This window comes from Pseudophryne corroboree, chromosome 1 (assembly GCF_028390025.1).
Source record: "Pseudophryne corroboree isolate aPseCor3 chromosome 1, aPseCor3.hap2, whole genome shotgun sequence".
Classification (NCBI taxonomy): Eukaryota; Metazoa; Chordata; class Amphibia; order Anura; family Myobatrachidae; genus Pseudophryne; species Pseudophryne corroboree.
Genome location: NC_086444.1, coordinates 1,130,767,004 through 1,130,794,367, shown reverse-complemented (window position 1 = coordinate 1,130,794,367; position 27,364 = coordinate 1,130,767,004). Strand labels below are relative to the sequence as shown.

Genomic DNA, 27,364 nt, shown 5'->3' with positions numbered 1-27,364 from the left:
AGTAATAATAAGATTTTACTTACCGATAAATCTATTTCTCGTAGTCCGTAGTGGATGCTGGGACTCCGTAAGGACCATGGGGAATAGTGGCTCCGCAGGAGACAGGGCACAAGAATAAAAGCTTTAGGATCAGGTGGTGTGCACTGGCTCCTCCCCCTATGACCTTCCTCCAAGCCTCAGTTAGGATACTGTGCCCGGACGAGCGTACATAATAAGGAAGGATATTGAATCCCGGGTAAGACTCATACCAGCCACACCAATCACACCGTACAACTCGTGATCTGAACCCAGTTAACAGTATGATAAAACGAAAAGGAGCCTCTGAAAAGATGGCTCACAACAATAATAACCCGAATTTTTGTAACAATAACTATATACAAGTATTGCAGACAATCCGCACTTGGGATGGGCGCCCAGCATCCACTACGGACTACGAGAAATAGATTTATCGGTAAGTAAAATCTTATTTTCTCTGACGTCCTAGTGGATGCTGGGACTCCGTAAGGACCATGGGGATTATACCAAAGCTCCCAAACGGGCGGGAGAGTGCGGATGACTCTGCAGCACCGAATGAGAGAACTCCAGGTCCTCCTCAGCCAGGGTATCAAATTTGTAGAATTTAGCAAACGTGTTTGCCCCTGACCAAGTAGCTGCTCGGCAAAGTTGTAAAGCCGAGACCCCTCGGGCAGCCGCCCAAGATGAGCCCACTTTCCTTGTGGAATGGGCTTTTACCGATTTTGGCTGTGGCAGGCCTGCCACAGAATGTGCAAGCTGAATTGTACTACAAATCCAACGAGCAATCGTCTGCTTAGAAGCAGGAGCACCCAGCTTGTTGGGTGCATACAGGATAAACAGCGAGTCAGATTTTCTGACTCCAGCCGTCCTGGAAACATATATTTTCAGGGCCCTGACAACGTCAAGCAACTTGGAGTCCTCCAAGTCCCTAGTAGCCGCAGGTACCACAATAGGTTGGTTCATGTGAAATGCAGAAACCACCTTAGGTAGAAATTGAGGACGAGTCCTCAATTCTGCCCTGTCAGAATGAAAAATTAAGTAAGGGCTTTTATATGATAAAGCCGCCAATTCTGACACACGCCTGGCTGAAGCCAGGGCTAACAGCATCGTCACCTTCCATGTGAGATATTTGAAGTCCACAGTGGTGAGTGGTTCAAACCAATGTGACTTTAGGAAACTCAACACAACATTGAGATCCCAAGGTGCCACTGGAGGCACAAAAGGAGGCTGTATATGCAGTACCCCTTTTTCAAATGTCTGAACTTCAGGCACTGAAGCCAGTTCTTTCTGGAAGAAAATCGACAGGGCCGAAATTTGAACCTTAATGGACCCTAATTTTAGGCCCATAGATAGTCCTGTTTGCAGGAAATGGAGGAAACGACCCAGTTGAAATTCCTCTGTAGGGACCTTCTTGGCCTCACACCACGCAACATATTTTCGCCAAATGCGGTGATAATGTTTTGCGGTTACGTCCTTCCTGGCCTTGACCAGGGTAGGGATGACTTCATCTGGAATGCCTTTTTCCCCCAGGATCCGGCGTTCAACCGCCATGCCGTCAAACGCAGCCGCGGTAAGTCTTGGAACAGACAAGGCCCCTGCTGGAGCAGGTCCTTTCTCAGAGGTAGAGGCCACGGTTCGTCCGTGAGCATCTCTTGAAGTTCCGGGTACCAAGTCCTTCTTGGCCAATCCGGAACCACGAGTATAGTTCTTACTCCTCTCCTTCTTATGATTCTCAGTACTTTTGGTATGAGAGGCAGAGGAGGGAACACATACACTGACTGGTACACCCACGGCGTTACCAGAGCGTCCACCGCTATTGCCTGAGGGTCCCTTGACCTGGCGCAATATCTGTCTAGTTTTTTGTTTAGACGGGACGCCATCATGTCCACCTTTGGTTCTTCCCAACGGTTTACTATCAGGTGGAAGACTTCTGTGTGAAGTCCCCACTCTCCCGGGTGGAGGTCGTGTCTGCTGAGGAAGTCTGCTTCCCAGTTGTCCACTCCCGGAATGAACACTGCTGACAGTGCTATTACATGATTTTCCGCCCAGCGAAGAATCCTTGCAGCTTCTGCCATTGCCCTCCTGCTTCTCGTGCCGCCCTGTCTGTTTACGTGGGCGACTGACGTGATGTTGTCCGATTGGATCAATACCGCCTGACCCTGAAGCAGGGGTTTCGCTTGACTTAGGGCATTGTAAATGGCCCTTAGTTCCAGAATGTTTATATGAAGAGATGTTTCCATGCTTGACCACAAGCCCTGGAAATTTCTTCCCTGTGTGACTGCTCCCCAGCCTCTCAGGCTTGCATCCGTGGTCACCAGGATCCAATCCTGAATGCCAAATCTGCGGCCCTCTAGTAGATGAGCACTCTGCAGCCACCACAGAAGAGACACCCTTGTCCTTGGCGACAGGGTTATCCGCTGATGCATCTGAAGATGCGATCCGGACTGCACTGACACCTGGCCTGGTTTTAGGAGGTTCCTGACTAGCTCGGATAACTCCCTGGCCTTCTCCTCCGGGAGAAACACCTTCTTCTGGACTGTGTCCAGAATCATTCCTAGGAACAGTAGACGTGTCGTTGGAATCAGCTGCGATTTTGGAATATTTAGGATCCACCCGTGCTGACGTAACACTACCTGAGATAGTGCTACTCCGACTTCTAACTGTTCCCTGGACCTTGCCCTTATCAGGAGATCGTCCAAGTAAGGGATAATTAAGATGCCTTTTCTTCGAAGAAGAATCATCATTTCGGCCATTACCTTGGTAAAGACCCGAGGTGCCGTGGACAACCCAAACGGCAGCGTCTGAAACTGATAATGACAGTTTTGTACTACAAACCTGAGGTACCCTTGGTGAGAAGGGTAGATTGGGACGTGGAGATAAGCATCTTTGATGTCCAGAGACACCATATAGTCCCCTTCTTCCAGGTTTGCTATCACCGCTCTGAGTGATTCCATCTTGAATTTGAACCTTTTTATGTAAGTGTTCAAGGATTTCAGATTTAAAATTGGTCTCACCGAGCCGTCCGGCTTCGGTACCACAAACAGCGTGGAATAATACCCCTTTCCCTGTTGTAGGAGGGGTACCTTGATTATCACCTGCTGGGAATACAGCTTGTGAATGGCTTCCAAAACTGCCTCCCTGTCGGAGGGAGACTTTGGTAGAGCAGACTTCAGGAACCGGCGAGGGGGAAACGCCTCGAATTCCAGTTTGTACCCCTGCGATACTACCTGTAGAATCCAGGGGTCCACTTGCGAGTGAGCCCACTGCGCGTTGAAATTCTTGAGACGGGCCCCCACCATGTCTGAGTCTGCTTGTAAAGCCCCAGCGTCATGCTGAAGACTTGGCAGAAGCAGGGGAGGGCTTCTGCTCCTGGGAAGCGGCTGCATGGTGCAGTCTTTTTCCTCTTCCTCTGCCCCGGGGCAGAAAGGAGTGGCCTTTAGCTCGCTTGTACTTATGGAAACGAAAGGACTGAGTTTGAGAAGACGGTGTCTTTTTCTGCTGATGTAAAGTGACCTGGGGTAAAAAGGTGGACTTTCCAGCCGTTGCCGTGGCCACCAGGTCCGATAGACCAGCCCCAAATAACTCCTCCCCTTTATACGGCAATACTTCCATATGTCGTTTGGAATCCGCATCCCCTGACCACTGTCGCGTCCATAACGCTCTTCTTGCAGAAATGGACATAGCACTTACACATTACGTTTGTCTCCTCACCGTCGACACTAGACTCAGTATCTGTGTCTGGGTCTGTGTCGACCCACTGAGGTAACGGGCGTTTTAGGGCCCCTGACGGTGTCTGAGACGCCTGGACAGGCACTAATTGATTTGCCGGCTGTCTCATGTCGTCAACCGTTTTTTGCAAAGTGCTGACATTATCACTTAATTCTTTAAATACGATCATCCAGTCAGGTGTCGACTCCCTAGGGGGTGACATCACTAACCCAGGCAATTGCTCCGCCTCCACATCATTTTCCTCCTCATACATGTCGACACACACGTACCGACACACAGCACACACCGGGAATGCTCTGATAGAGGACAGGACCCCACTAGCCCTTTGGAGAGACAGAGGGAGAGTCTGCCAGCACACACCAAGCGCTATATATATATATATACAGGGATAACCTTATATAAGTGTTATTCCCTTATAGCTGCTGTTTATATTATTCTTAGCTGCCAATAGTGCCCCCCCTTCTCTTTTTTACCCTGATTCTGTAGCAAGTCTGCAGGGGAGAGTCAGGGAGCCGTCCTTCCAGCGGAGCTGTGAGGGAAAATGGCGCTTGTGTGCTGAGGAGATAGGCTCCGCCCCTTCACGACGTCCTTATCTCCCGCTCTTTTCTGTAAAAATGGCAGGGGTTAAAATACATCCATATAGCCCAGGAGCTATATGTGATGTATTCTTTTGCCAACCTAAGGTATTATCTGTTTATATTGCGTCTCAGGGCGCTCCCCCCCCAGCGCCCTGCACCCTCAGTGACCGGAGTGTGAAGTGTGCTGAGAGCAATGGCGCACAGCTGCGGTGCTGTGCGCTACCTTAGTCTGAAGACAGGACCGTCTTCTGCCGCCGATTTCACCGGACCTCTTCGCTCTTCTGGCTCTGTAAGGGGGCCGGCGGCGCGGCTCCGGGACCCATCCAGGCTGAACCTGTGATCGTCCCTCTGGAGCTAATGTCCAGTAGCCTAAGAAGCCCAATCCACTCTGCACGCAGGTGAGTTCGCTTCTTCTCCCCTTAGTCCCACGATGCAGTGAGCCTGTTGCCAGCAGGACTCACTGAAAATAAAAAACCTAAAATACACTTTTATTCTAAGCAGCTCAGGAGAGCCACCTAGCCTGCACCCTTCTCGTTCGGGCACAAAAATCTAACTGAGGCTTGGAGGAGGGTCATAGGGGGAGGAGCCAGTGCACACCACCTGATCCTAAAGCTTTTATTCTTGTGCCCTGTCTCCTGCGGAGCCGCTATTCCCCATGGTCCTTACGGAGTCCCAGCATCCACTAGGACGTCAGAGAAAAAAGGTATTCCGTTGCTAGCCTAAGATGGTGATTGGGACATACTAGTATTAATCGCACTGTTGTGATATGTTAAATTAGCTATAGATAAAGTAACTCACTTACTGTTGATGAGACCACTGTACTAAACGTGTTGTGTTTGTTACAAGTGCAGAAGCATTATTGAAGTGACCTGTTTATTAACCAGATGTCTGACAGCATAGAAACATTTAGAGGTTCTCGCCCCAGTGACGTAGTACACATGCAGATTGTAACAATTGTGGAATAATAAAAGACCCTGATTGCATAGCCCTATTGTTACTTGCGCCTTGAGTCCCCAGCAGGTGTCTCTGAACTGCTGGATCACAAGAACTGGGGTATTCCCCGCTCTGAGAAGGTAATCGCACTCACACTCGGGCCGGGTGTTTCACACAAACAAATGCACTACTTAAAGGTGTCTGTTAGTGATTATAAAATATACATATATCTATATATAACTTGAGCCTCTATTTGTTTCATGCATGCTCATTATATTAGAAATATATGTGTGACATGCCTGTCAGCTCTCGTTGCTCTTCTCATATGAGCCCGGCCGGCGTTACTTCCCTGCCGCAGCCAGTGGAAACACTGAGGAAGAGCTGCCGATGGCAGTATCATGGCAGCTTCGGCTCAGTCTGGGCTGAACACAGTCTCGCGAGATTTGATGTCATCATCTCATGAGACAGTCACTGTAGTTCACCGAGGTTCTCGGCTGCCAAGGAGCACCGCTGGTGTTCCCAGGTCCCCTTATTCCTGGAGAATCCCGGAATCCGGGTGAAGGGAGAAGCCTCCTGGAGGGTTGCCACCAAATCCTGGAGAATCCAGGCCCTAGCCCCAACCCATAATTTGCATACTATAAAATTATACAGAGAAGCTGATTGGTTGCCATAGGCAACTTCTCCACTGGCTCACTGCTCCACTCTTTTCACAGCTTAGTACATCTCTCCCTCAGTATCACCCTGATGCATCAATGATAACATGCAGGGAGAGGGCCTTAGAAAAAAGACTGTTCTTATGATGATGAGTGAAGTGACACAGCAAATTGCAGTAATGGTGTTCAAACTTTGACTATTGGGGGTCATTCCGAGTTGTTCGCTCGCTAGCTGCTTTTAGCAGCATTGCACACGCTAGGCTGCCGCCCTCTGGGAGTGTATCTTAGTTTAGCAGAATAGCGAACGAAAGATTAGCAGAACTGCTACTAAATAATTCCCTGCAGTTTCTGAGTAGCTCCAGACCTACTCACAGATTGCGATCACCTCAGTCCGTTTTGTTCCTGGTTTGATGTCACAAACATGCCCTGCGTTCGGCCAGCCACTCTCCCGTTTCCCCAGCCACTCCTGCGTTTTTCCCTGGCACGCCTGCGTTTTTTTGCAAACGCTGTGAAAACGCTGAGTTGCCGCCCAGAAACACCCACTATCTGTCAATCACTCACCGATCAGCAGAGCGATTGAAAAGCGCCGCACGAACAGCAGCAAATCTACTAAGTTTTGTGTAAAATAACTAAGCGCATGCGCTCTGCGTACCATGCGCATGCGCAGTTAGCAACAAATTGCAGCATAGCGAAAATCGGCAACGAGCAAACAACTTGGAATGACCCCCATTGGACGTAATTCATGTTTGTACAAAATGCTGATGTTCACGCAATGGAGCGATTATCGGTGCGCGGCCGCAATCACCCACCCGCACACCGCACTCCGGCTGCAGCAGGCGCCGTGGGCAGTCTGGGCGCCCGCTGCAGCCGGAGCCGCTGCAGCTGGCTCCATTTTCAGACAGACACTAGAGATCATAATTGACCTCTAGTGTCTGTGCGGTGCTGCTATGGGAGAGATGTCATGATGTCCCAGTGGCCAGCGACGGAGTAGCAGCGGCAGCAGCGGTCGGGAAGCAGAAGCAGGGCTGGTGAGTATTGTTTTTTTGTTTTTGTATTTTAGCGTTTGTAAGTGACGCTACAAGGGGTCATCTGTACTGGCGGCACATCTAATGGGGGCATCGCAACTGGGGGCACATTTAAGGGGGCATAACTACAGGGGCATCTCTAATGGGGGCATAACTACTGGGGGCACATCTACTGGGGCAAATCTACAGGGGGCACAACTACATTGGCCAGGGCCCTTCCCTATGAAGCCACGCCCTTTTTTTAAACGCATGCCTGAGGCGCACACTAACCCTGTTTTCCCTGTTGGGGGGGGGGGAGGTGGCGATAAAAGGAAACTTTAGCCCTGGGCGCCACAAGGTCTAGAACCGGGCCTGACTCCATGCTGCTGGTGTGCCATTCTTAGTTGTGCCCGGTTGTCTCCTCTCCTTCACTTTTTAACTTCTGAGGCTTCATACAACCCAATGCATGGTCTGTTGTAGCCGGCATGCAGAAGAAAGTGAAGTGCAGAAGATTAACAATTATCCAAAATACCTTCTAGGGAAATTCTGGGATGTGCGTTTTCCCTGTAAAATCTGTGGTGTCGCTGCCAGGAGCTACAGCTGGCATACAAGCGTCAAATACATAGACACAGCCAACACACATCCGCTGCCAAGATGTCTGCTCACTTCATGTGCCTCAGAAATTGTGCATCTTAGTTAATAGACACAGACATCATTCCCTCCTGAAAATTCTATGCCTAAAATGAATTAGTTTGTATAAGACATTCTGGCAGATGGCTGTGATGACATTTTATGCTACACACACCGAATACATGCCACTCCACAGGGCAGTTTCTGTGCTTGATTTAAATACTGGGAAATGCTATAATAACACCAAGCTTAGACGCGACTCACTGGAAGAGTCAACAGTGGCGGCCTGTCATTTGTTATCAGACGCAGAAAACTTTTAGGAGACGCTAAACCCAAAATATAAATGAGAAAAGATGTTCTGCAACATTTTTAAGTATTTATGTACAATGTTTATGTACAATCAGGACAGTGCTTTAAATTCAGATATCTAACATTGTACATCCCCATGTTATATTCCGGAATGCAAGTTATTCCCTTTTTTAAATCCTTTGCCAGAGTTTCAGAACAGCTAGCATAACTGTATTTGTCTATTTTCCATAATCCCCTTATTAACTACTGTACCAATGCATGTCAGTTGTGCTATTAAGTGGGGATTTACTCATAAGGCAACAGTGGGGACCTGGTCTGCAAACAACATGGTGACACGTTGTGTCTAGAGATGAGTGACATTTTTAACATTGTCATTTATTATTTATTAACAGCAGGGGTGTAATGCTGGCCATACATCAGACCCGCATCCGATGTGAGTTGTATCACAATGTCCCTTTAACCTTTCCGGAAGCTCCCCGGCAGTCCCGGACACACGAGAGACACACAATGTGCCAACGACCCGTCAGTAAACAATATATTGTGCGCCTCACAGAAAAATGAAGAAAAAAAACACTCAAAATCGTACGATGCATTGTACGTGCATAAAACATAGGGGGTAATTCAAAGTTGATCTACGATGATTTACTCTGACATGTGAGGGGACGCCCAGCACAGGGCTAGTCCGCCCCGCATGTCAGGCCCTACCCCCCACGCATAGGTACAAAAGCATCGCACGGCGGCGATGCTTTTGTACCTGGTGAGTAGCTCCCTACCTGCGCAGCTCCTGCGCGCTGGCAGGGAGCTACCCGCCGCTTTTGTGTGATGTCACGCAGCCACCGTAGCCCGCCCCCCCCAATGGTCCGGACATGCCTCCATTGTCCGTACCGCACAATGCCAACAGCGTTCTGATGCCGTTGGCACACCCCCTCCCGCCCCACGACCGCCTCTGCCTGTCCTGGGGTGCCTGTCTTCTGCCTGCTCCCGGGCTGCTCATGCGCAGTGCGGCCGCTGCACGTGCGCACTCCACAAAGTAATTCAGACTGCGATCACTGCCGCTGCAGCGTTGCAGTCTGAATTACCCCCATGGTACGATGTGCATACGATTACGACAGATAATATGGGCTGCACGTATGATCTGAGGATGCAACGTTCAACCCGCGGGGATGAGCATCGAATCGTAATCGTACCCAAAACATGCACAATTTGCACAAGATGCATCGAATGCGGCGTTGATATCGCACATTAGTTCGTACATTCAGCTGCATGCAAGCCTCACATCACCAAGTCCAATGCCAAGCGTCGGATGGAGTGGTGTACAGCACACTGACATTGGACTTTGGAGCAGTGGAACGTGTTCTGTGGAGTGATGAATCACGCTTCTCTGTTTGGCAGTCAGATGGGCGAATCTGGGTTTGGCAGATGCTGGGAGAACGTTACCTGACTGCATTATGCCAACTGAGATGTTTGGTGGAGGAGGGATAATGGTATGGGGCTGTTTTTCAGGGTTTGGGCTAGGCCCCTTATCTCCAGTGAAGGGCAATCTTAATGCTTCAGCATACCAATACATTTTGGACAATGCTATGCTTCCAACTTTGTGGCAACAGTTTGGGGAAGGACCTTTTCTACTCCAACATGACTGTGCCCCAGTGCACAAAGCAAGGACTATAAAGACATGGGCCCTCATTCCAAGTTGTTTGCTCGCTAGCAGATTTTAGCAGCATTGCACACGCTAGGCCGCCGCCCTCTGGGAGTGTATCTTAGCATAGCAGAATTGCGAACGAAAGATTAGCAGAATTGCGAATAGAAAATTCTTAGCAGTTTCTGAGTAGCTCCAGACTTACTCCTACACTGCGATCAGCTCAGCCCGGTTCGTTCCTGGTTTGACGTCACAAACACGCCCTGCGTTCGTCCAGCCACTCCCCCGTTTCTCCAGACACTCCCGCGTTTTATCCTGGCACGCATGCGTTTTTCCGCACACTCCCAGAAAACGGTCAGTTTCCGCCCAGAAACACCCACTTCCTGTCAATCAATCACATCAATGATGAAAATTCTTTGTTGACGAGTGCTTTCTCTCTAGCCTCCACATTTTAAACCACAAAACACAAAAAATAAATGACCTTACGTTGTCCCAATTTATTTGCAAAATACTGTTATGCTATTTCTTTGCAGAAAAAAAATGTATATTTGCTCTTTGTCTTCAAGTCAATTAACTGCACAAACAATGGGGCCGATTGAGACCTAATCGCTGCTGTGCGTTTTTTCACAGGCTGCGATCAGGTCTGCACTGCGCATGAATATGCACCGCAATGCTCAGGCGCGACGGACCACAGCAACGGGGATCGCTGCTCAGCGCCGGGATGGTGCGAAAATTCCACACAAACTGGCGATCGCAAGGAGATTGACAGGAAGAGGGCGTTTGTGGGTGGCAACTGAACGTTTCTAGGGAGTGTCCAGAAAAATGCAGGAGGGTTTCTGACGTCACCTCCGGCCCCGATCATAGCAGTGTGTAAGTCCTGGGCTGTGCAGAGATTGCACAAACTGCTGTTTGTGCAGCTCTCCAGCACAAGCGATCGCACATCTGCACACAGCTAATCCCCTTCCCCTGTAGGCGGCAACTACCTGATCGCAGGGATGCAAAAAACGCACCCTAGCGATCAGGTCTGAATTACCCCCAATGTTTTATACACTAGCAACTCCCCTACCGTATATTGGCCCTCATTCCGAGTTGTTCGCTCGCTAGCTGCTTTTAGCAGCATTGCACACGCTAGGCCGCCGCCCTCTGGGAGTGTATCTTAGCATAGCAGAATTACGAACGAAAGATTAGCAGAATTGCTACTAAATAATTCTTAGTTTCTGAGTAGCTCCAGACCTACTCACAGATTGCGATCACCTCAGTCCGTTTAGTTCCTGGTTTGACGTCACAAACACGCCGTGCGTTCGGCCAGCCACTCCCCCATTTCTCCAGACACTTCCGCGTTTTTCCCTGACACGCCTGCGTTTTTTAGCCAACGCCGGGAAAAAGCTGAGTTGCCACCCAGAAACGCCCCTTTCCTGTCAATCATTTACCGAACACCAGTGCGACTGAACAGCGCCGCAGAAGCCACAGCAAAACGGACCTTGCGCATGCGCAGTTAGCGACTAATCGCAGCATAGCGAAAAGCGTCAACGAGCGAACAACTCGGAATGACCCCCATTATAAGGAGTAGGCATTGAATTTAATTTGGTACCAAACATCCAATGTACGGTTAGAATGATATGGTTGTGATTAACTAGAAATACTGACAACATTTTTGGGTCAAACCAGAAGTTCAAATTCTAATTATTACATGTTTTAGCATAATATTTGTATTTTGCTTATTTGTGTGCAATGATCCCAACTTTTGTTGTGATTTTTATATCTTTGTGCAGTGGTATTTTAGTATCCTGCACCAGACTTGAAATATAATTGATACTTTAAATTCGTAAAAAAACAGCCACTAAAAATTAATCCTCTATAATAGGTTTATAGTTTATGGGCAGGCATGTCCAAACTGCGGCCCTCCAGCTGTTGTGAAACTACATATCCCAGCATGCCCTGACACAGTGTTGCTGTCAGAGAATGCTAAAGCTGTGTCAGGGCATGCTGGGATGTGTAGTTTCACAACAGCTGGAGGGCCGCAGTTTGTACATGCCTGGTTTATGGTGCTGGAGGTGCTCCCAACAATCAAAACCTTAACATTTTAATATCTACTTGTTGGCAGTTGACAAAAAAAGAAAGATTGCTTTTTTGGAGCACTCTTATATTTGTATATGTGATGATTAAATAGATATGATTGTTAATTTTAAAACGTAACTTTTAATATTCTTAAGATAATAGGGGTAAGTCATTGCGATTTGTGTGACTTTGTAAATAATTAAATGTATGTCACCCCCTCCTTATTCTAAGTATTTATTAAAGGACAATATTTGTCTCCATGGTGATTTTTTTGTATGAATGAAATTGTTACTTAAATCCAATGTATGGATAATCAATGCCTAAGTAATAAAGCTTAGAGCAAAGTATCATAAGTAGTTCATTTAGGGCATAGTTATTCGTCTATTATTTTAGCAGTGATATGTTGTTATGGCCGCTACAGCATACAAAACATTTCCATGTAAGATTATAGGTTAGGAATCGGTTTTCAACCTTATTGATAATTATTTCATAAAACCTTCACCAGCTAACACCTGTAAATATATCCTGGATGTAAGAAGAATATTACATAGCTGTCATAGACACACTCCTATATACAATTTCACAATATAGAATCATCAGATAGTCATCAATAGAAACCCTGAGTCAATAACCCAGGCAGTGGTTCCTTGTTATGCACAACAAGGAGTGTATTACTTTCTTATAGCCGATGGTCTTTAGGATTCTAAATCAGTATTGACATGATACATTATTGCTTTCGCTGGATACCTCATAATAACGGATACAGTTTGTGCATTCCAGTTACACAGATAGAGAAAAAGTATAACCTCCTAATTACAGTATGCTGCACATTTTAATTCAATCAGTAAATGCAGCTATGCATTCTGGCTGCATAAGAGGAGAAAAAGCATGCCCTCCATATTCAGCACATCACACTGCAACTTGATGTCAAATACAATCAACACATGCAAACACAAAGCAGATTTTACCAGATATACATTGTGGTGCTGGCAATTAAATAAAATGTGCCTGATTTATAGAATCTTATTGGTATCGACTGTACCCAGGTTTCATTACTTGATATTATGTTAAATGGGGTACCCCTAATCCAAGAGTGACAACAGAAAGAGTGCAGTGAAAAATTACAACTTATCTTCACTGCAGCTGTTTCCGTTGCTCACCGCCCATTGCCATAAGAAAAAATATATCTAGTACACATGCATTTAAAAGAATTTTGCATAATTTCAATACTGTAGGAGATATGTTTGAGGATTGTTATTCTGATACAGGAGGCAGTACAGCATGTATAGCAGTCAACCTCATCTGCTTCCCGTCATCATCATTGAAGCGGATAATGGGTGAAAGTAATGATTTTTGCCACGCTGATAGAAACACGGATACAGCGCCACTACATTTCCCTGTATATGGTGTTAGGTGGACCTTGATACCAATGGCATTGCAAGGTCCAAATGCACCAACAGGGAACGTGTGAGCACTGGGAAGGAAGAAAGGTGAAGGTGGTCATATGGGTTACTGTGCTGAAAGTAGACACTGCTGGACACGGCTTCCTCCTGCAGTGAGGCGCCAGTAAGTATACGGTCACTGAACGTACGTTTCACCATGCGGGCTTGGTCACCAGTTAGCCTTTAGTTTAGCAATTAGTTAGATTTTTATATTTTAACAGACTAACCATTGGATTAGTATTATAAAAAAGCAAAAACGACTTGTCAAAAGTAACCAAATCTGCTCTGCTAAAGGAATATTCATTGTAATACACATGTACAGGTACTGTGAATGAAACTGAATTTAAACTCACATTTGGGACAAAGCTGGGAGTAACTGATTTCTCCAGAACGGCATCCCAGTTTATTTCAGCGAGGTAAGGAGAACTCTGAATGTCAGAAAAAGATGAAAATCGGCACTCTGGGTCCTTGGTAAGGAGCTGCAATAAAATAAGATTTATTATCTAAAACATTTACAGTATGTATTGACCACATATATAACATCACATAGACAGTTGCAAGAAAAAGTATGTGAGCCTTTTGGAATTTCCAGGATTTGTGCATAAATTGGTCATAAAATGTGTTCTGATCTTCATCTAAGTCACAACAATAGACAAACACAGTCTGCTGAAACTAATACCACACAAACAATTATATGTTCTCATGTTTTTATTGAACACACCATGTAAACATTCACAGTGCAGGGTGGACAAAGTATGTAAACCCCTAGGCTAATGACTTCTCCAAGAGCTAATTTGAGACAGGAGTCAGCCAACCTGGAGTCCAATCAATGAGACGAGATTGGAGGTGTTGGTTAAAGCTGCCCTGCCCTATAAAAAACACACACCAGTTTTGAGTTTACAATTCTCAAGAAGCATTGCCTGATGTGAACCATGCCTCGCAGAAAAGAGCTCTCAGAAGACCTACGATTAAGAATTGTTGACTTGCATAAAGCTGGAAAGGGTTACAAAAGCATCTCAAAAAGCCTTGATGTTCATCAGTCCACGGTAAGACAAATTGTCTATAAATGGAGAAAGTTCAGCACTGTTGCTACTCTCCCTAGGAGTGGGTGTCCTGTAAAGATGACTGCAAGAGCACAACGCAGAATGCTCAGTGAGGTGAAGAAGAATCTTAGAGTGTCAGCTAAAGACTTACAGAAATCTCTGGCACATGCTAACATCTCTGTTGACGAATCTACCATACGTAAAACACTGAACAAGAATGGAGTTCATGGGAGGATACCACGGAGGAAGCCACTGCTGTCCAAAAAACCCCATTGCTGCACGTTTGAAGTTTGCAAAAGAGCACCTGAATCTTCCACAGCACTACTGGCAAAATATTCTGTGGACAGATGAAACCAAAGTTGAGTTGTTTGGAAGGAACGCACAACACTATGTGTGGAGAAAAAAGGCACAGCACACCAACATCAAAACCTCATCCCAACTGTGAAGTATGGTGGAGTGGGCATCTGTCAGAATTCGTTTGGATCTCCCATTGTGAGAACATATTAGCAGGGACAGATGTTCACGGTATAATAGCAAGTTTATTAAAGCAGTGTACAACTGTAAACAATAAATATAAAGCAGGAATAACTAGAGAACACAAAGGGAAAACTGAGGGGACATGGGATGCCAGGAGACTGAATACACGGGATGCCAGGAGACTGTGAGTACATGAAAATGATGTAGACTGTGGTAGAGTATGCATGTACCAGGGTTGCAGGATTGCACTGTAGCTGGACTGCAGGATTGCACTGTAACAGGACTGCAGGATTGCACTATAGCTGGATCACAGGATGGCAATGATGATTTGTAAACTTGTGAACGGTGACTAAAGGTGCTGATGAGTTAAGGAACTTGTGAATGATGATTTAAAGACACTGGTGATTTGCAGACTTTTAAATGGTGACTGAAGATGCTGATGAGTTAAGGAACTTGTGAATGATGATTGAAAACACAGAAGATTTGCAAAGTTGTAAGCGATGACTGAAGACGCTGATGATTCAAGGAACTTGAGAATAATGGTTAAAGACACTAGTGGTTTACAGAGTAGTAAATGGTGACTGAAGACGCTGATGATTCCAGGAATTTGAGAATAATAATTAAAGACACTGGTGGTTTGCAGAATAGTAAACGGTGACTGAAGACGCTGATGATTCCAGGAACTTGAGAATAATAATTAAAGACACTGGTGGTTTGCAGAGTAGTAAACGGTGACTGAAGACGCTGATGATTCCAGGAACTTGAGAATAATAATTAAAGACACTGGTGGTTTGCAGAATAGTAAACGGTGACTGAAGACGCTGATGATTCCAGGAACTTGAGAATAATAATTAAAGACACTGGTGGTTTGCAGAATAGTAAACGGTGACTGAAGACGCTGATGATTCCAGGAACTTGAGAATAATAATTAAAGACACTGGTGGTTTGCAGAGTAGTAAACGGTGACTGAAGACGCTGATGATTCCAGGAACTTGAGAATAATAATTAAAGACACTGGTGGTTTGCAGAATAGTAAACGGTGACTGAAGACGCTGATGATTCCAGGAACTTGAGAATAATAATTAAAGACACTGGTGGTTTGCAGAGTAGTAAACGGTGACTGAAGACGCTGATGATTCCAGGAACTTGAGAATAATAATTAAAGACACTGGTGGTTTGCAGAGTAGTACACGGTGACTGGAGACACTGATGATTCTAGGAACTTGAAAATAATACTTAAAGACTCTGATGCAGACACTGACTCCCAGCACGCTGATGACCGAGACACATGAAAGTCCAGAAGCTGCTTGAGAACGCTGGAAGCTGTGCAGCAGTTAACGCTGGAAGCACCGGAGACACTGGGGTAGACTCCGAAGAAACTCGCCGGGAACAAGAGCACTGGCATTTCTTTGGTCGATTTAGCAGCAGAGACCAGCATGACCAGGACCAGGAGCTGTAACAATCTCGACACGATGAACTGGCAACAGGGAGCCTGTGTGGCTGGCCTAAGTAGTGAGTTCAGGTGCTGCTCACAGCTGTGGTAACAGCTGATAATCAAGCTGCAGATACAGAGCAGAACGCTGAGCACCAGAGCAGAGAGCGCCATCCCAGGCATGGAGGAGAAACTACATGGATTGTGACAGCATCATGGTTTGGGGCTGCTTTGCTGCTTCAGGGTCTGGACAGATTGCTATCATCGACGGAAAAATGAATTCCCAAGTTTATCAAGACATTTTGCAGGAGAACTTAAGGCCATCTGTCCACCAATTGATGCTCAACAGAAGATAGGTGATGCAACAGGATAACGACCCAAAGCACAGAAGTAGATCAACAACAGAATGGCTTCAACAGAAGAAGTGGCGCCAGTCCTGACCTCCACCCGATTGAGATGCTGTGGCATGACCTCAAGAAAGCGATTCACACCAGACAACCCAAGAATATTGCCGAACTGAAACAGTTTTGTAAAGAGGAATGGTCCAAAATTCCCCCTGACTGTTGTGCAGGTCTGATATGCAACTATAGGAAACGTTTGGTTGAGGTTATTGTTGCCAAAGGAGGGTCAACCAGTTATTAAATTCAAGGGTTCACATACTTTGTCCACCCTGCACTGTGAATGTTTACATGGTGTGTTCAATAAAAACATGAGAACATATAATTGTTTGTGTGGTATTAGTTTCAGCAGACTGTGTTTGTCTATTGTTGTGACTTAGATGAAGATCAGAACACATTTTATGACCAATTTATGCACAAATCCAGGAAATTCCAAAGGGTTCACATACTTTTCACATACTTTTTCTTGCAAATGTATAACATATGTGTTGGACTTGATGATTTATCAACTTTTGATATTTTCTGCTACTGAAAAAATCTCAGCATGAGAAGCGCAGCACAGCGCTGTGATCCCATTTAGAAATTACCGGTAGCCCCCTTCATATGCAGCATGGCTGCGTATGCAAGCGCACTGGCACCATGTTTTGTCCCACAGCAGCCACGTGTGATGTCCTGCAGCCACCCCTAAAACAGTCTGGACACGCCTGTGATTGCTATGTGAGTGGCTGCTCACGCATTGTGTGGCCAAAGAACATTACAGCCACAAAAACGCATGATTGTGATTTTCATTGATCTGCATCTTTTACCGAATAAGGGCCTCAAAACACTATTCTGTATGAAAAACTATATGAGGAATGTAATAGCTTGTGAGAGGCAGGAAGTGCATAACACTTTGCAAGTTCACAGTTTTTTTTTTTAAACAGCAATCATTTATATGGCAAAAGCAACCTACTATTGCTGCCTAAGTGACTGCTGCATTTAAAAAAATGGCAGCCCGGGCATGGGTAATTAGTACCCGCTCCTCCCCCCCCCCACACACACACTGTATGTGGCCGGGACTGGCTGGGTACTGATGTGGAGGCCGTGCTGCATGGATGACATCACAATCTGAGCAGGATAGATAAGAGGAGATGCCCTGCCCCTGCCTGTAGATTCTGTTCCCTTTTTCCAGACTGACCAAGCCAAGCCACTCCTGCCTATTCCCATCACCCACTGCCTCTCCCTGTCACCCACTATCTCTACCTGCCACCCTCTGTCTAACCATCACCTACTGCCTCTTACTGTCACACTCTGCCTCTCCCTGTCACCCACTGCATCTCCCTGTCACCAACTGCATCTCTGTCTACCACTATCTCTCCACGTTACTCACTGCCTCACCCTCTGCCTCTCTCCTGCATCACTATCTCCCCATCACCCTCTCTCTCTCTTGTCACCCTCTGCTTCTTCCTGTCAATTTCTGCATCTCCCCTTCACTTTCCCAACACAGAGTCTATCAGGAGATGAGTGATGTGTTAGTAAGGACAGGATTGCATGTAAAAGGCGGGGAGTGTCATCATGTGAGTTGGGGAATTGAGGCAACAGGATGTCACAGACTGAGAATTATATAGTGGAAGGAGCAGTGTCCCCTAGTAGCACAGAGTAGATCAAGAGATGAGTGTTGTGTTAATGAGGACAGGACCGCATGTGACAGGGGCAGTAACATGATGCAACATGTAACTTGAGGAGAGGAATGTAGGCGACAGTGAGCTACAGTCAGAGAGTTGGAAGGAACAGGGGGCAGATGTACTAAGCCAGGAGAAGTGATAAAGCAGTGATAAGTGGAAGGTGACAACGCACTAGCCAATCAGCTCCTGTCATTTTTCAAACCCGTAATGACTGGCTGGTGCGTTATCACCTTCCACTTATCACTGCTTTATCACTTCTCCAGGCTTAATACATCTGCGCCAGGGTCCTCTCAACTATACAGCAGGGGTGGATGTAGGGGTGAGGACGCAATAGGCACAACAGCAACGGGTGCCCCCCCGGCTAATTTTATTATTTCCATTGAATGGTTATACGCTCTCATTTGATGATAGCCAATATACTAGAATAAAAAAAGCCACTATGACATTTTATTATTTTTAATTACTGTAAGTATACATACTTCCTACAACTTACAGGGGTGTATGTGCATGTCTTACCCATTTACACTCCACTGAAGATGGCATATGGTACAGGAAATAATTAGAAGTTATTGGTACATTTCGGGCTGGCAGTACCAACACAAGCATCCAAGTGCCGCCCCCAAACAAGGGCCACGCTTAGGCACGTGCCTCATGTGCCTAATGGGAAATTCAACACTGCTATATAGCATAGTACTGAATTATGGCCCTCATTCCGAGTTGTTCGCTCGGTATTTTTCATCGCATCGCAATGAAAATCTGCTTAGTACGCATGCGCAATGTTCGCACTGCGACTGCGCCAAGTAACTTTGCTATGTAGAAAGTAATTTTACTCACGGCTTTTTCATCGCTCCGGCGATCGTAATGTGATTGACAGGAAATGGGTGTTACTGGGCGGAAACACGGCGTTTCAGGGGCGTGTGGCTGAAAACGCTACCGTTTCCGGAAAAAACGCAGGAGTGGCCGGAGAAACGGTGGGAGTGCCTGGCCGAACGCTGGGTGTGTTTGTGACGTCAAACAGGAACGACAAGCACTGAACTGATCGCACAGGCAGAGTAAGTCTGAAGCTACTCTGAAACTGCTAAGTAGTTAGTAATCGCAATATTGCGAATACATCGGTCGCAATTTTAAGAAGCTAAGATTCACTCCCAGTAGGCGGCGGCTTAGCGTGTGTAACTCTGCTAAATTCGCCTTGCGACCGATCAACTCGGAATGAGGGCCTATGTTTTCTCATACGTCCTAGAGGATGCTGGAGATGACATCAAGACCATGGGGTATAGACGGGATCCGCAGGAGACATGGGCACACTAAAGACTTTTCATTGGGTGTGAACTGGCTCCTCCCTCTATGCCCCTCCTCCAGACCTCAGTTTTAGAAATGTGCCCAGACAGACTGGATGCACTCTGAGTGGCTCTACTGAGTTTCCCTGAAAAGACTTATGTTAGGTTTTTTATTTTCAGGGGGATCTGCTGGCATCAGACTCCCTGCTTCGTGGGACTGAGGAGGCAGAAGTAGGAACCAACTTCCTCAGAGTTTCATGGCTCTGCTTCTGGCTGACAGGACACCATTAGCTCCTGAAGGGAACTGAACGCTAGCCGTGTCTAGATGCTCACTCCCACAGCGCGCCGTCACCCCCCTCACAGAGCCAGAAGTCAGAAGACAGAGTATGAGAAGAATGATCTTCAATCAAGTAAGTGACGGCTAAAGGTACCGCGCGGCTGGCGGGAGCGCAGCGCGCCATGTTGCCCACACATACACAGGCACTGCAGGGTGCAGGGCGCGGGGGTGGGGCGCCCTGGGCAGCATGAAACCTATGGAAACTGGCATAAATAAGGGGCATAAGTTGCTGAGGCACAGTCCTACCCCCACCAGTATAAAAAATTACCTCATAAAAACTGAGGATAAACACACCATGGAAGAGTGGAGCTTCCTCCTCAGTCAGCCAGCAACTGCTCAGCGCCATTTTCTCTCTCCTCAGGCTGCAGAGACAAGGCTGGTCCTCCTCCACTATGTCATGCCGCCGCCGCGGCCACCATACTTACCCCTCCGGGCGCGCTGGGTCTCCGTGCGGCCGTCCTCGCTGGCGGCTCCCGGCGCTCCGTCCGGCCAGCATGAGTGTGGACGTCGCGGGTACGCCCGGCGTCCACGGAAGGTGCGGGTGACGTCATCAGTACTTCCCTCCAATCAGGCACTGGCGGGAAGTTCAAATTCAGACGCCGGGCAGAGCTCCGGCGCCTGAGTATCATCTATTCTCCCAAGAGTTGTGATCTCCAGTGCTTCCGTTTCCCTGTAGTCTCCAGCCTTCTCAGCGTCTCCAAGTGCCTCAGCGTCTCCGAGCACCTCAGTGCCTCCAAGCACCTCAGTGTCTCCAAGCGCCTCAGCGCCTCCAAGCACCTCAGTGCCTCCAAGCACCTCAGCGTCTCCAAGCGCCTCCAAGCACCTCAGCGTCTCCAAGCGCCTCCAAGCACCTCAGTGCCTCCAAGCATCTCAGCGTTTCCAAGCGCCTCAGTGCCTCCAAGCACCTCAGCGCCTCCAAGCACCTCAGTGCCTCCAAGCATCTCAGCGTTTCCAAGCGCCTCAGTGCCTCCAAGCACCCCAGCGTCTCCAAGCGCCTCAGCGCCTCCAAGCATCTCAGCGTTTCCAAGCGCCTCAGTGCCTCCAAGCGCCTCAGCGCCTCCAAGCGCCTCAGTGCCTCCAAGCATCTCAGCGTTTCCAAGCGCCTCAGTGCCTCCAAGCACCCCAGCGTCTCCAAGCGCCTCAGCGCCTCCAAGCACCTCAGTGCCTCCAAGCACCTCAGCGTCTCCAAGCGCCTCAGTGCCTCCAAGCGCCTCAGTGCCGCCAAGTATCTCAGTGCCTCTAAGCACCTCAGTGCCTCCAAGCACCCCAGTGCCTCCAAGCACCTCAGTGCCTCCAGCACCTCCGTATCGCTCTCAGCGAGCTTACGGTACTCTTCACCAATTCATCAGCGCCTTTTCAAGTCTTGTCTTTCAGGAGACCTCCAGCGTCCACACGTGCCTCCTGCCTGCCGTCCAAATCCTGCATGAGGAAAACCTACATTCGGCCATCTCTGCTGCGACCCAGTTGCGGTTCCTCTTCCCGGTCACCGGAAGAAACCCTGAGTCCACAACACTCCCAAACCAGGTCAGTGATAGTATACTCAGGCCACATGGACCCGGGGGATCGTAACACGGACTCAAGTGCCATCCAGAATCTGGCTTCCCGAGTGAAAAGTCAGGAAGCAGCACAGGGCCAGGTGATGCAGTACCTCCAGGAGTTGTCCGGTCGTTTGGATCAGATCCAAGCATCCTTAGCTTCTGTAATTCCGGCCCCAGCTCCCATAGCCGTACCAGTTGCCGCCCCCAGCAATGTTCAACCATCGGCTGGTCTCAGTCCGCGCCTTCAACTTCCTACTCCTTCCCGTTATAATGGGAATCCAAGAAATTGTCGAGGTTTCTTAAACCAATGCGAAGTTAATTTTGAGCTACTCGCACATAATTTTCCCACAGACCGGTCCAAAATGGCATATATTATTTCTTTGCTTGAAGGAGCAGTTCTCTGGGCGTCATTATTCCAGTGAAGTTCAGAGGCAATGGTCTGAAAATGAACCACGTACTGACCCACGGATCGGGAGCCCTGACGGATGCGCAGCAAGTCAGAAGAGGCCGTGGTCATCCTGCCGGGCTCGTCGAAAATTCTTTGAAAAGACGTGATGAATTCAGAGTAATTTTAAAACAAGGAAATCAGATCGTTCCCATAGTGGAGACACCCAGTCTCCACTATGGGAACGATCTGATTCACTGGTTTCCAATTACTCTGAATTCATCATGTCTTTTAGAAGAATTTTCGACGAGCCCGGCAGGATGACCACAGCCTCTTCAGACTTGCTGCGCATCCGTCAGGGCTCCCGATCCGTGGGTCAGTACGTGGTTCATTTTCAGACCATTGCCTCTGAACTTCACTGGAATAATGACGCCCTGAGAGCTGCTTTCTGGAATGGTCTCTCTGATCGCCTGAAGGATGAGTTGGTCACTAGGGAACTCCCGGATTCATTGGAGGAATTAACCTCTCTCTGCTTCAAGGTGGATCTCCAGATGCAGGAACGTGGAGGTGAACGTAGTCGATCGGATCGTTCCAGGTTCTGGCTTCCTCCCTCCAGGCAAGCGGTGGTACCAAGTCCGGACGAACCCATGCAGATTAACCGGTCCCGATTGTCTCCGGAAGAACGACAGCGTCGTCGTGAGGGCAAACTCTGTCTGTACTGCGGAGCCGCAGATCACTTCATTAAATCCTACAAATCCCGTCCGGGAAACGGGCAGGCCTAGCTTGTTCCGGAGGAGTCAAGTTGGGGGTCACGACCAAATCTTCTCCGACTTTGGATTGTTTGCTTCCTGTGTCTTTAATCACCAAGTCAATCTCCAAGTCTTGTGAGGCCCTGTTGGACTCTGGGGCTGCGGGGAACTTCGTTTCTTCTTCCTGTGTCCAAAGCATGGATTTAAAGGTACGGCCTATCGAGCGGCCTATTTCTTTGACGGCTATCAATGGTACAAGAATATCCAAGGGTCTCATCACGTGGCGCACGGAACCAGTTAAGCTGCAGGTCGGAGCTCTACATCAGGAATGTCTGGAATTCTTGGTGATTCCGGAAATGCATCACGATCTGGTCCTCGGAATGCCTTGGCTCAAAATTCATAATCCCCACATCGATTGGAAGTCTTCTCAAATTCTGTCTTGGAGTTCTTTTTGTCACGCTAACTGTCTCACTCCTGTCTGTCCACTCCGTGCTTCTTCTAAGTCGGATGAAGAGCTTATTCCGGAGACGTATCAAGAGTTCAAGGATGTGTTTTCGGAACAGGCGACTGACCAGTTACCACCCCATAGGCCTTGGGACTGCCCCATTGATCTTATCCCGGGGAAAATGCCTCCCCGTGGCCGCACATATCCTCTGTCACTTCCTGAGACTCAAGCTATGTCGGACTATATTAAGTCCAATCTTCTCAAGGGATTCATTCGCCCCTCTATCTTCCCGGCTGGAGCAGGCTTCTTTTTCGTGAAGAAGAAGGACGGGGGGTTAAGACCATGTATCGATTACTGCGGCCTAAACGATATCACCATCAAGAATAAGTACCCCTTGCCACTAATCACAGAGTTATTTGATAGGGTTTGTGGCGCCCATGTTTTCTCCAAGCTCGATTTGAGGGGAGCCTATAATCTTATACGCATCCGAGAAGGGGATGAATGGAAGACCGCCTTCAATACCAGGGATGGGCATTATGAATATCTGGTGATGCCGTTCGGCCTTTGTAATGCCCCTGCCGTCTTCCAGGGATTCGTCAATGAAATCTTCCGAGACATGTTATATCGAAGCACTGTATATTTAGACGACATACTGATTTTTTCCAAAGATCTTGCCGAACACAGGACACAGGTCAAAGAAGTGCTCCACCGTTTACGAAAGAATCATCTCTACGCTAAGATCTCCAAATGTACTTTCGAAGTAACATCAATTCCGTTCCTCGGTTATATCATCTCGGGGACGGAGCTTCGCATGGACCCGGAGAAACTCTCCGCCATTCGTGACTGGACTCAACCCCTCTCTTTGAAAGCCGTACAAAGATTCCTGGGCTTTGCGAATTATTACAGCAAGTTCATTAGGGGTTTCTCCACCATAGTTGCACCCATTACCGCCTTGACCAGGAAGGGCTCCAACCCGGGTTTGTAGTCTCCCGAAGCCATGGGAGCCTTCACCTACTTGAAATCAGCTTTTATGTCAGCCCCGGTCCTCCAACAACCAAATTTCGAAGAACCTTTTTTCCTGGAGGTTGATGCGTCCTCGGTCGGAGTCGGAGCCGTTCTCTCCCAGTACTCTTTGGATAAAAAATTGCATCCGTGTGGCTTCCACTCTCGTAAGTTCTCTCCGGCTGAACGGAATTATACTATTGGTGATCAAGAACTTTTGGCAATAAAATCTGCTTTGGAGGAGTGGAGGTATCTTTGAGAAGGGGCCAAACATGTGATTACTATTTACACCGATCACAAAAATTTGTTGTACATCAAAACCGCACAGTGTTTGAATCCTCGCCAAGCTAGATGGGCGCTTTTCTTCACTCAATTTTCTTTTGTTATCAAGTACCGGGCCGGGACTTTCAATACTAAAGCTGATGCGCTCTCTCGTTCACAAACTCCCACAGATGAAGAAGATTCTTTTGAGCGGAGTTTAATTCTGAATCCAATTTCTGTTTCCGCTGCTTCCGCTACTACGGGTCCTCCCCTTGGAAGAATGTCTGTACCAACTAAATTCCGGCCGAAAATACTGCAGTGGGCCCATATCTCCAAGTTCTCTGGTCATCCCGGCGCCCAGAAGATGTTCAAGTTTCTGCAAAGATCTTACTGGTGGGACACCATGAGGAAGGATGTACAGGATTACGTTAATTCTTGCCCACAGTGTACGCAGCATAAATATCTTCTTCTGCCTCCTGCCGGGTTGCTTCGTCCTCTGCCCATTCCTATGAAACCCTGGACTCATATTTCCATGGACTTCATTACCGAGTTGCCCTGTTCCAAGGGTTACAATACCATCTGGGTGATTGTCGACCGTATTTCTAAGATGGCGCACTTCGTTCCATTGACAGGTCTGCCAACAGCTCCCAAACTGGCTCTACTATTCGTCCGGGAACACTTTAGGTTGCATGGTTTACCTCAAGAAATAGTCTCTGATCGAGGGGTACAGTTCACCGCAAGGTATTGGAGAGCCCTCTGCTCAGCCTTACAAATTAAACTTAAATTTTCATCTGCCTATCATCCCCAAACGAATGGACAAACGGAACGAGTCAACCAAGATTTAGAGACTTTCCTCCGCCTTTATCTCTCCCCTTCACAGGACAACTGGGTGGAGTTGTTACCTTGGGCGGAGTTTGCCCATAACCATTCATTTCATTCTTCCACTGGCGAGTCTCCGTTCTTCATCAATTATGGGTTCCACCCACGAGTTCCGGAATTGCCAATTCTTCCGACAGAAGAGGTACCAGCTGTGACGTCCACTTTACTACACTTCAGACAAATTTGGAGTAAGATTCATGCTAGTCTTAAAAAGGTTTCTGTCCGATACAAGTTCTTCGCGGATAAGAAACGGCGAGCCGCTCCTCAATACAAGGTTGGTGATAGGGTATGGCTTTCCACACGTAATCTCCGGTTAAGGGTACCCACTATGAAGTTTGCCCCAAGGTTCATCGGTCCTTATCCTGTGCTACAAGTCCTGAATCCTGTGGTCTGTAAGTTGGGTTTACCTTCTCACCTACGTATACCAAATGCCTTCCATGTTTCTCTTCTTCGACCTCTCATCCTTAATCGTTTTCATTCAAAGTCTTCTAGCCCCACCTCAGTAGAAACTGAAACCGGAACAGACTTCGAGATCAAAACTATTCTGGACTCTCGTTACCATCATTTGAATCTGCAATATCTGGTAGAGTGGAAAGGTTTTGGTCCTGAGGAGAGAAGTTGGATAAAGGCTTCTGAGGTCTCAGCTCCTCGTCTAATCCGGATTTTCCATTCTAGACACTCTACGAAACCAGGAAAGTGTCCAGGGGCCACTCCTAGAGGAGGGGGTACTGTCATGCCGCCGCCGCGGCCACCATACTTACCCCTCCGGGCGCGCTAGGTCTCCGTGCGGCCGTCCTCGCTGGCGGTTCCCGGCTCCCGGCACTCCATCCGGCCAGCATGAGTGTGGATGTCGCGGGTACGCCCGGCGTCCACGGAAGGTGCAGGTGACGTCATCAGTACTTCCCTCCAATCAGGCACTGGCAGGAAGTTCAAATTCAGACGCCGGGCAGAGCTCCGGCGCCGGAGTATCATCTATTCTCCCAAGAGTTGTGATCTCCAGTGCTCCCGTATCCCTGTAGTCTCCAGCCTTCTCAGCATCTCCAAGTGCCTCAGCGTCTCCGAGCACCTCAGTGCCTCCAAGCACCTCAGTGTCTTCAAGCGCCTCAGCGCCTCCAAGCACCTCAGTGCCTCCAAGCACCTCAGCGTCTCCAAGCGCCTCAGCGCCTCCAAGCACCTCAGTGCCTCCAAGCATCTCAGCATTTCCAAGCACCTCAGTGCCTCCAAGCGCCTCAGCGCCTCCAAGCACTTCAGTGCCTCCAAGCGCCTCAGCGCCGCCAAGTATCTCAGTGCCTCTAAGCACCTCAGTGCCTCCAAGCACCCCAATGCCTCCAAGCACCTCAGTGCCTCCAGCACCTCCGTATCGCTCTCAGCGAGCTTACGGTACTCTTCACCAATTCATCAGCGCCTTTTCAAGTCTTGTCTTTCAGGAGACCTCCAGCATCCACACGTGCCTCCTGCCTGCCGTCCAAATCCTGCATGAGGAAAACCTACATTCAGCCATCTCTGCTGCGACCCAGTTGCGGTTCCTCTTCCCGGTCACCGGAAGAAACCCAGAGTCCACAACACTCCCAAACCAGGTCAGTGAGACACTACTGAACAAGTATCAGGGTGCAAAACAGGGGGGGCCGCAGTGAATTTGGTGCTATATAATTGTGTGATTAACATATAAAAGCGCTGAATGTCAGTGGGCATTTTGTGTTCACAGACATTGTGTTACTGGCGCTGGGTTGGGAACTGGCAAATCCCATCTGTGTCCCTCTGACAGATTTTACTGTGGGTCTGTCCCCCTATAAGTCCCGGAGTGTCTGTGGTGTGGGTCTGCAGGTGTGTGACATGTCTGTGGCAGGGAACTCTGTGGAGACATGTTAGGGACACAGAGGTGTAATATGACACCAAGAGCCTGACTGGGTGAAAGGTTAAATGATAGTGTGAATCATATCAGTAAGGGGTTGGACTGAATCTCATACAGAAAATGAAAATAATCTGTTGAAGATGTGATTTTTAATAGTTCTGCCTTTCATCCACAGGGACCTTTCTGGGTCACATACAAATTTGCACAAGTAGTACAAACTGATACCGACACAGACTCTGGTTCCTGTGTCGACACTAGTGATTCCAGGGGAATAGGTCCTAAGTTAGCAAAAAAAAAAAGCATTCAAAACATGTTTTAGCTATAAAGGAGGTGTTAGAATTTACGAAGCCCCCTCTTTTACCACAAGGAGAGGGTTTACTTTAGTAAAGAAGTAATGTAATTTTCCCTCCACCTCAGGTCTGATTTAACCTGAAAAGAAATTTCAGATTCCCAAAAGGAATTCAGGCAGCTTACCTTTTTCCAAAAAAGGTGGGAGTCACCCTGCATTTTAGACAGGGCCCTGTCATAAAAGAGAAAAGGTGTTTCTCCCTGCGCCTGGAATGGCTTCACTTAAGGAGCCGACAGACCGCAAGTGAGTGAGGTGATTTATTGATGTGGCCAATGGGACACTACTCAGG

General features: G+C 47.8%; 1 protein-coding gene across 1 annotated transcript in view; it reads right to left on the bottom strand.

Moving 5' to 3' along the window:
- Positions 1-27,364, bottom strand: part of STK32B (serine/threonine kinase 32B) — a 613,395-nt gene that overhangs the window by 182,996 nt on the left and 403,035 nt on the right. The window contains exon 9 of the mRNA XM_063923372.1: positions 13,341-13,466. Within this exon, the coding sequence (XP_063779442.1) occupies positions 13,341-13,466 (126 nt within the window). The remainder of the gene's footprint in view (positions 1-13,340; positions 13,467-27,364) is intronic.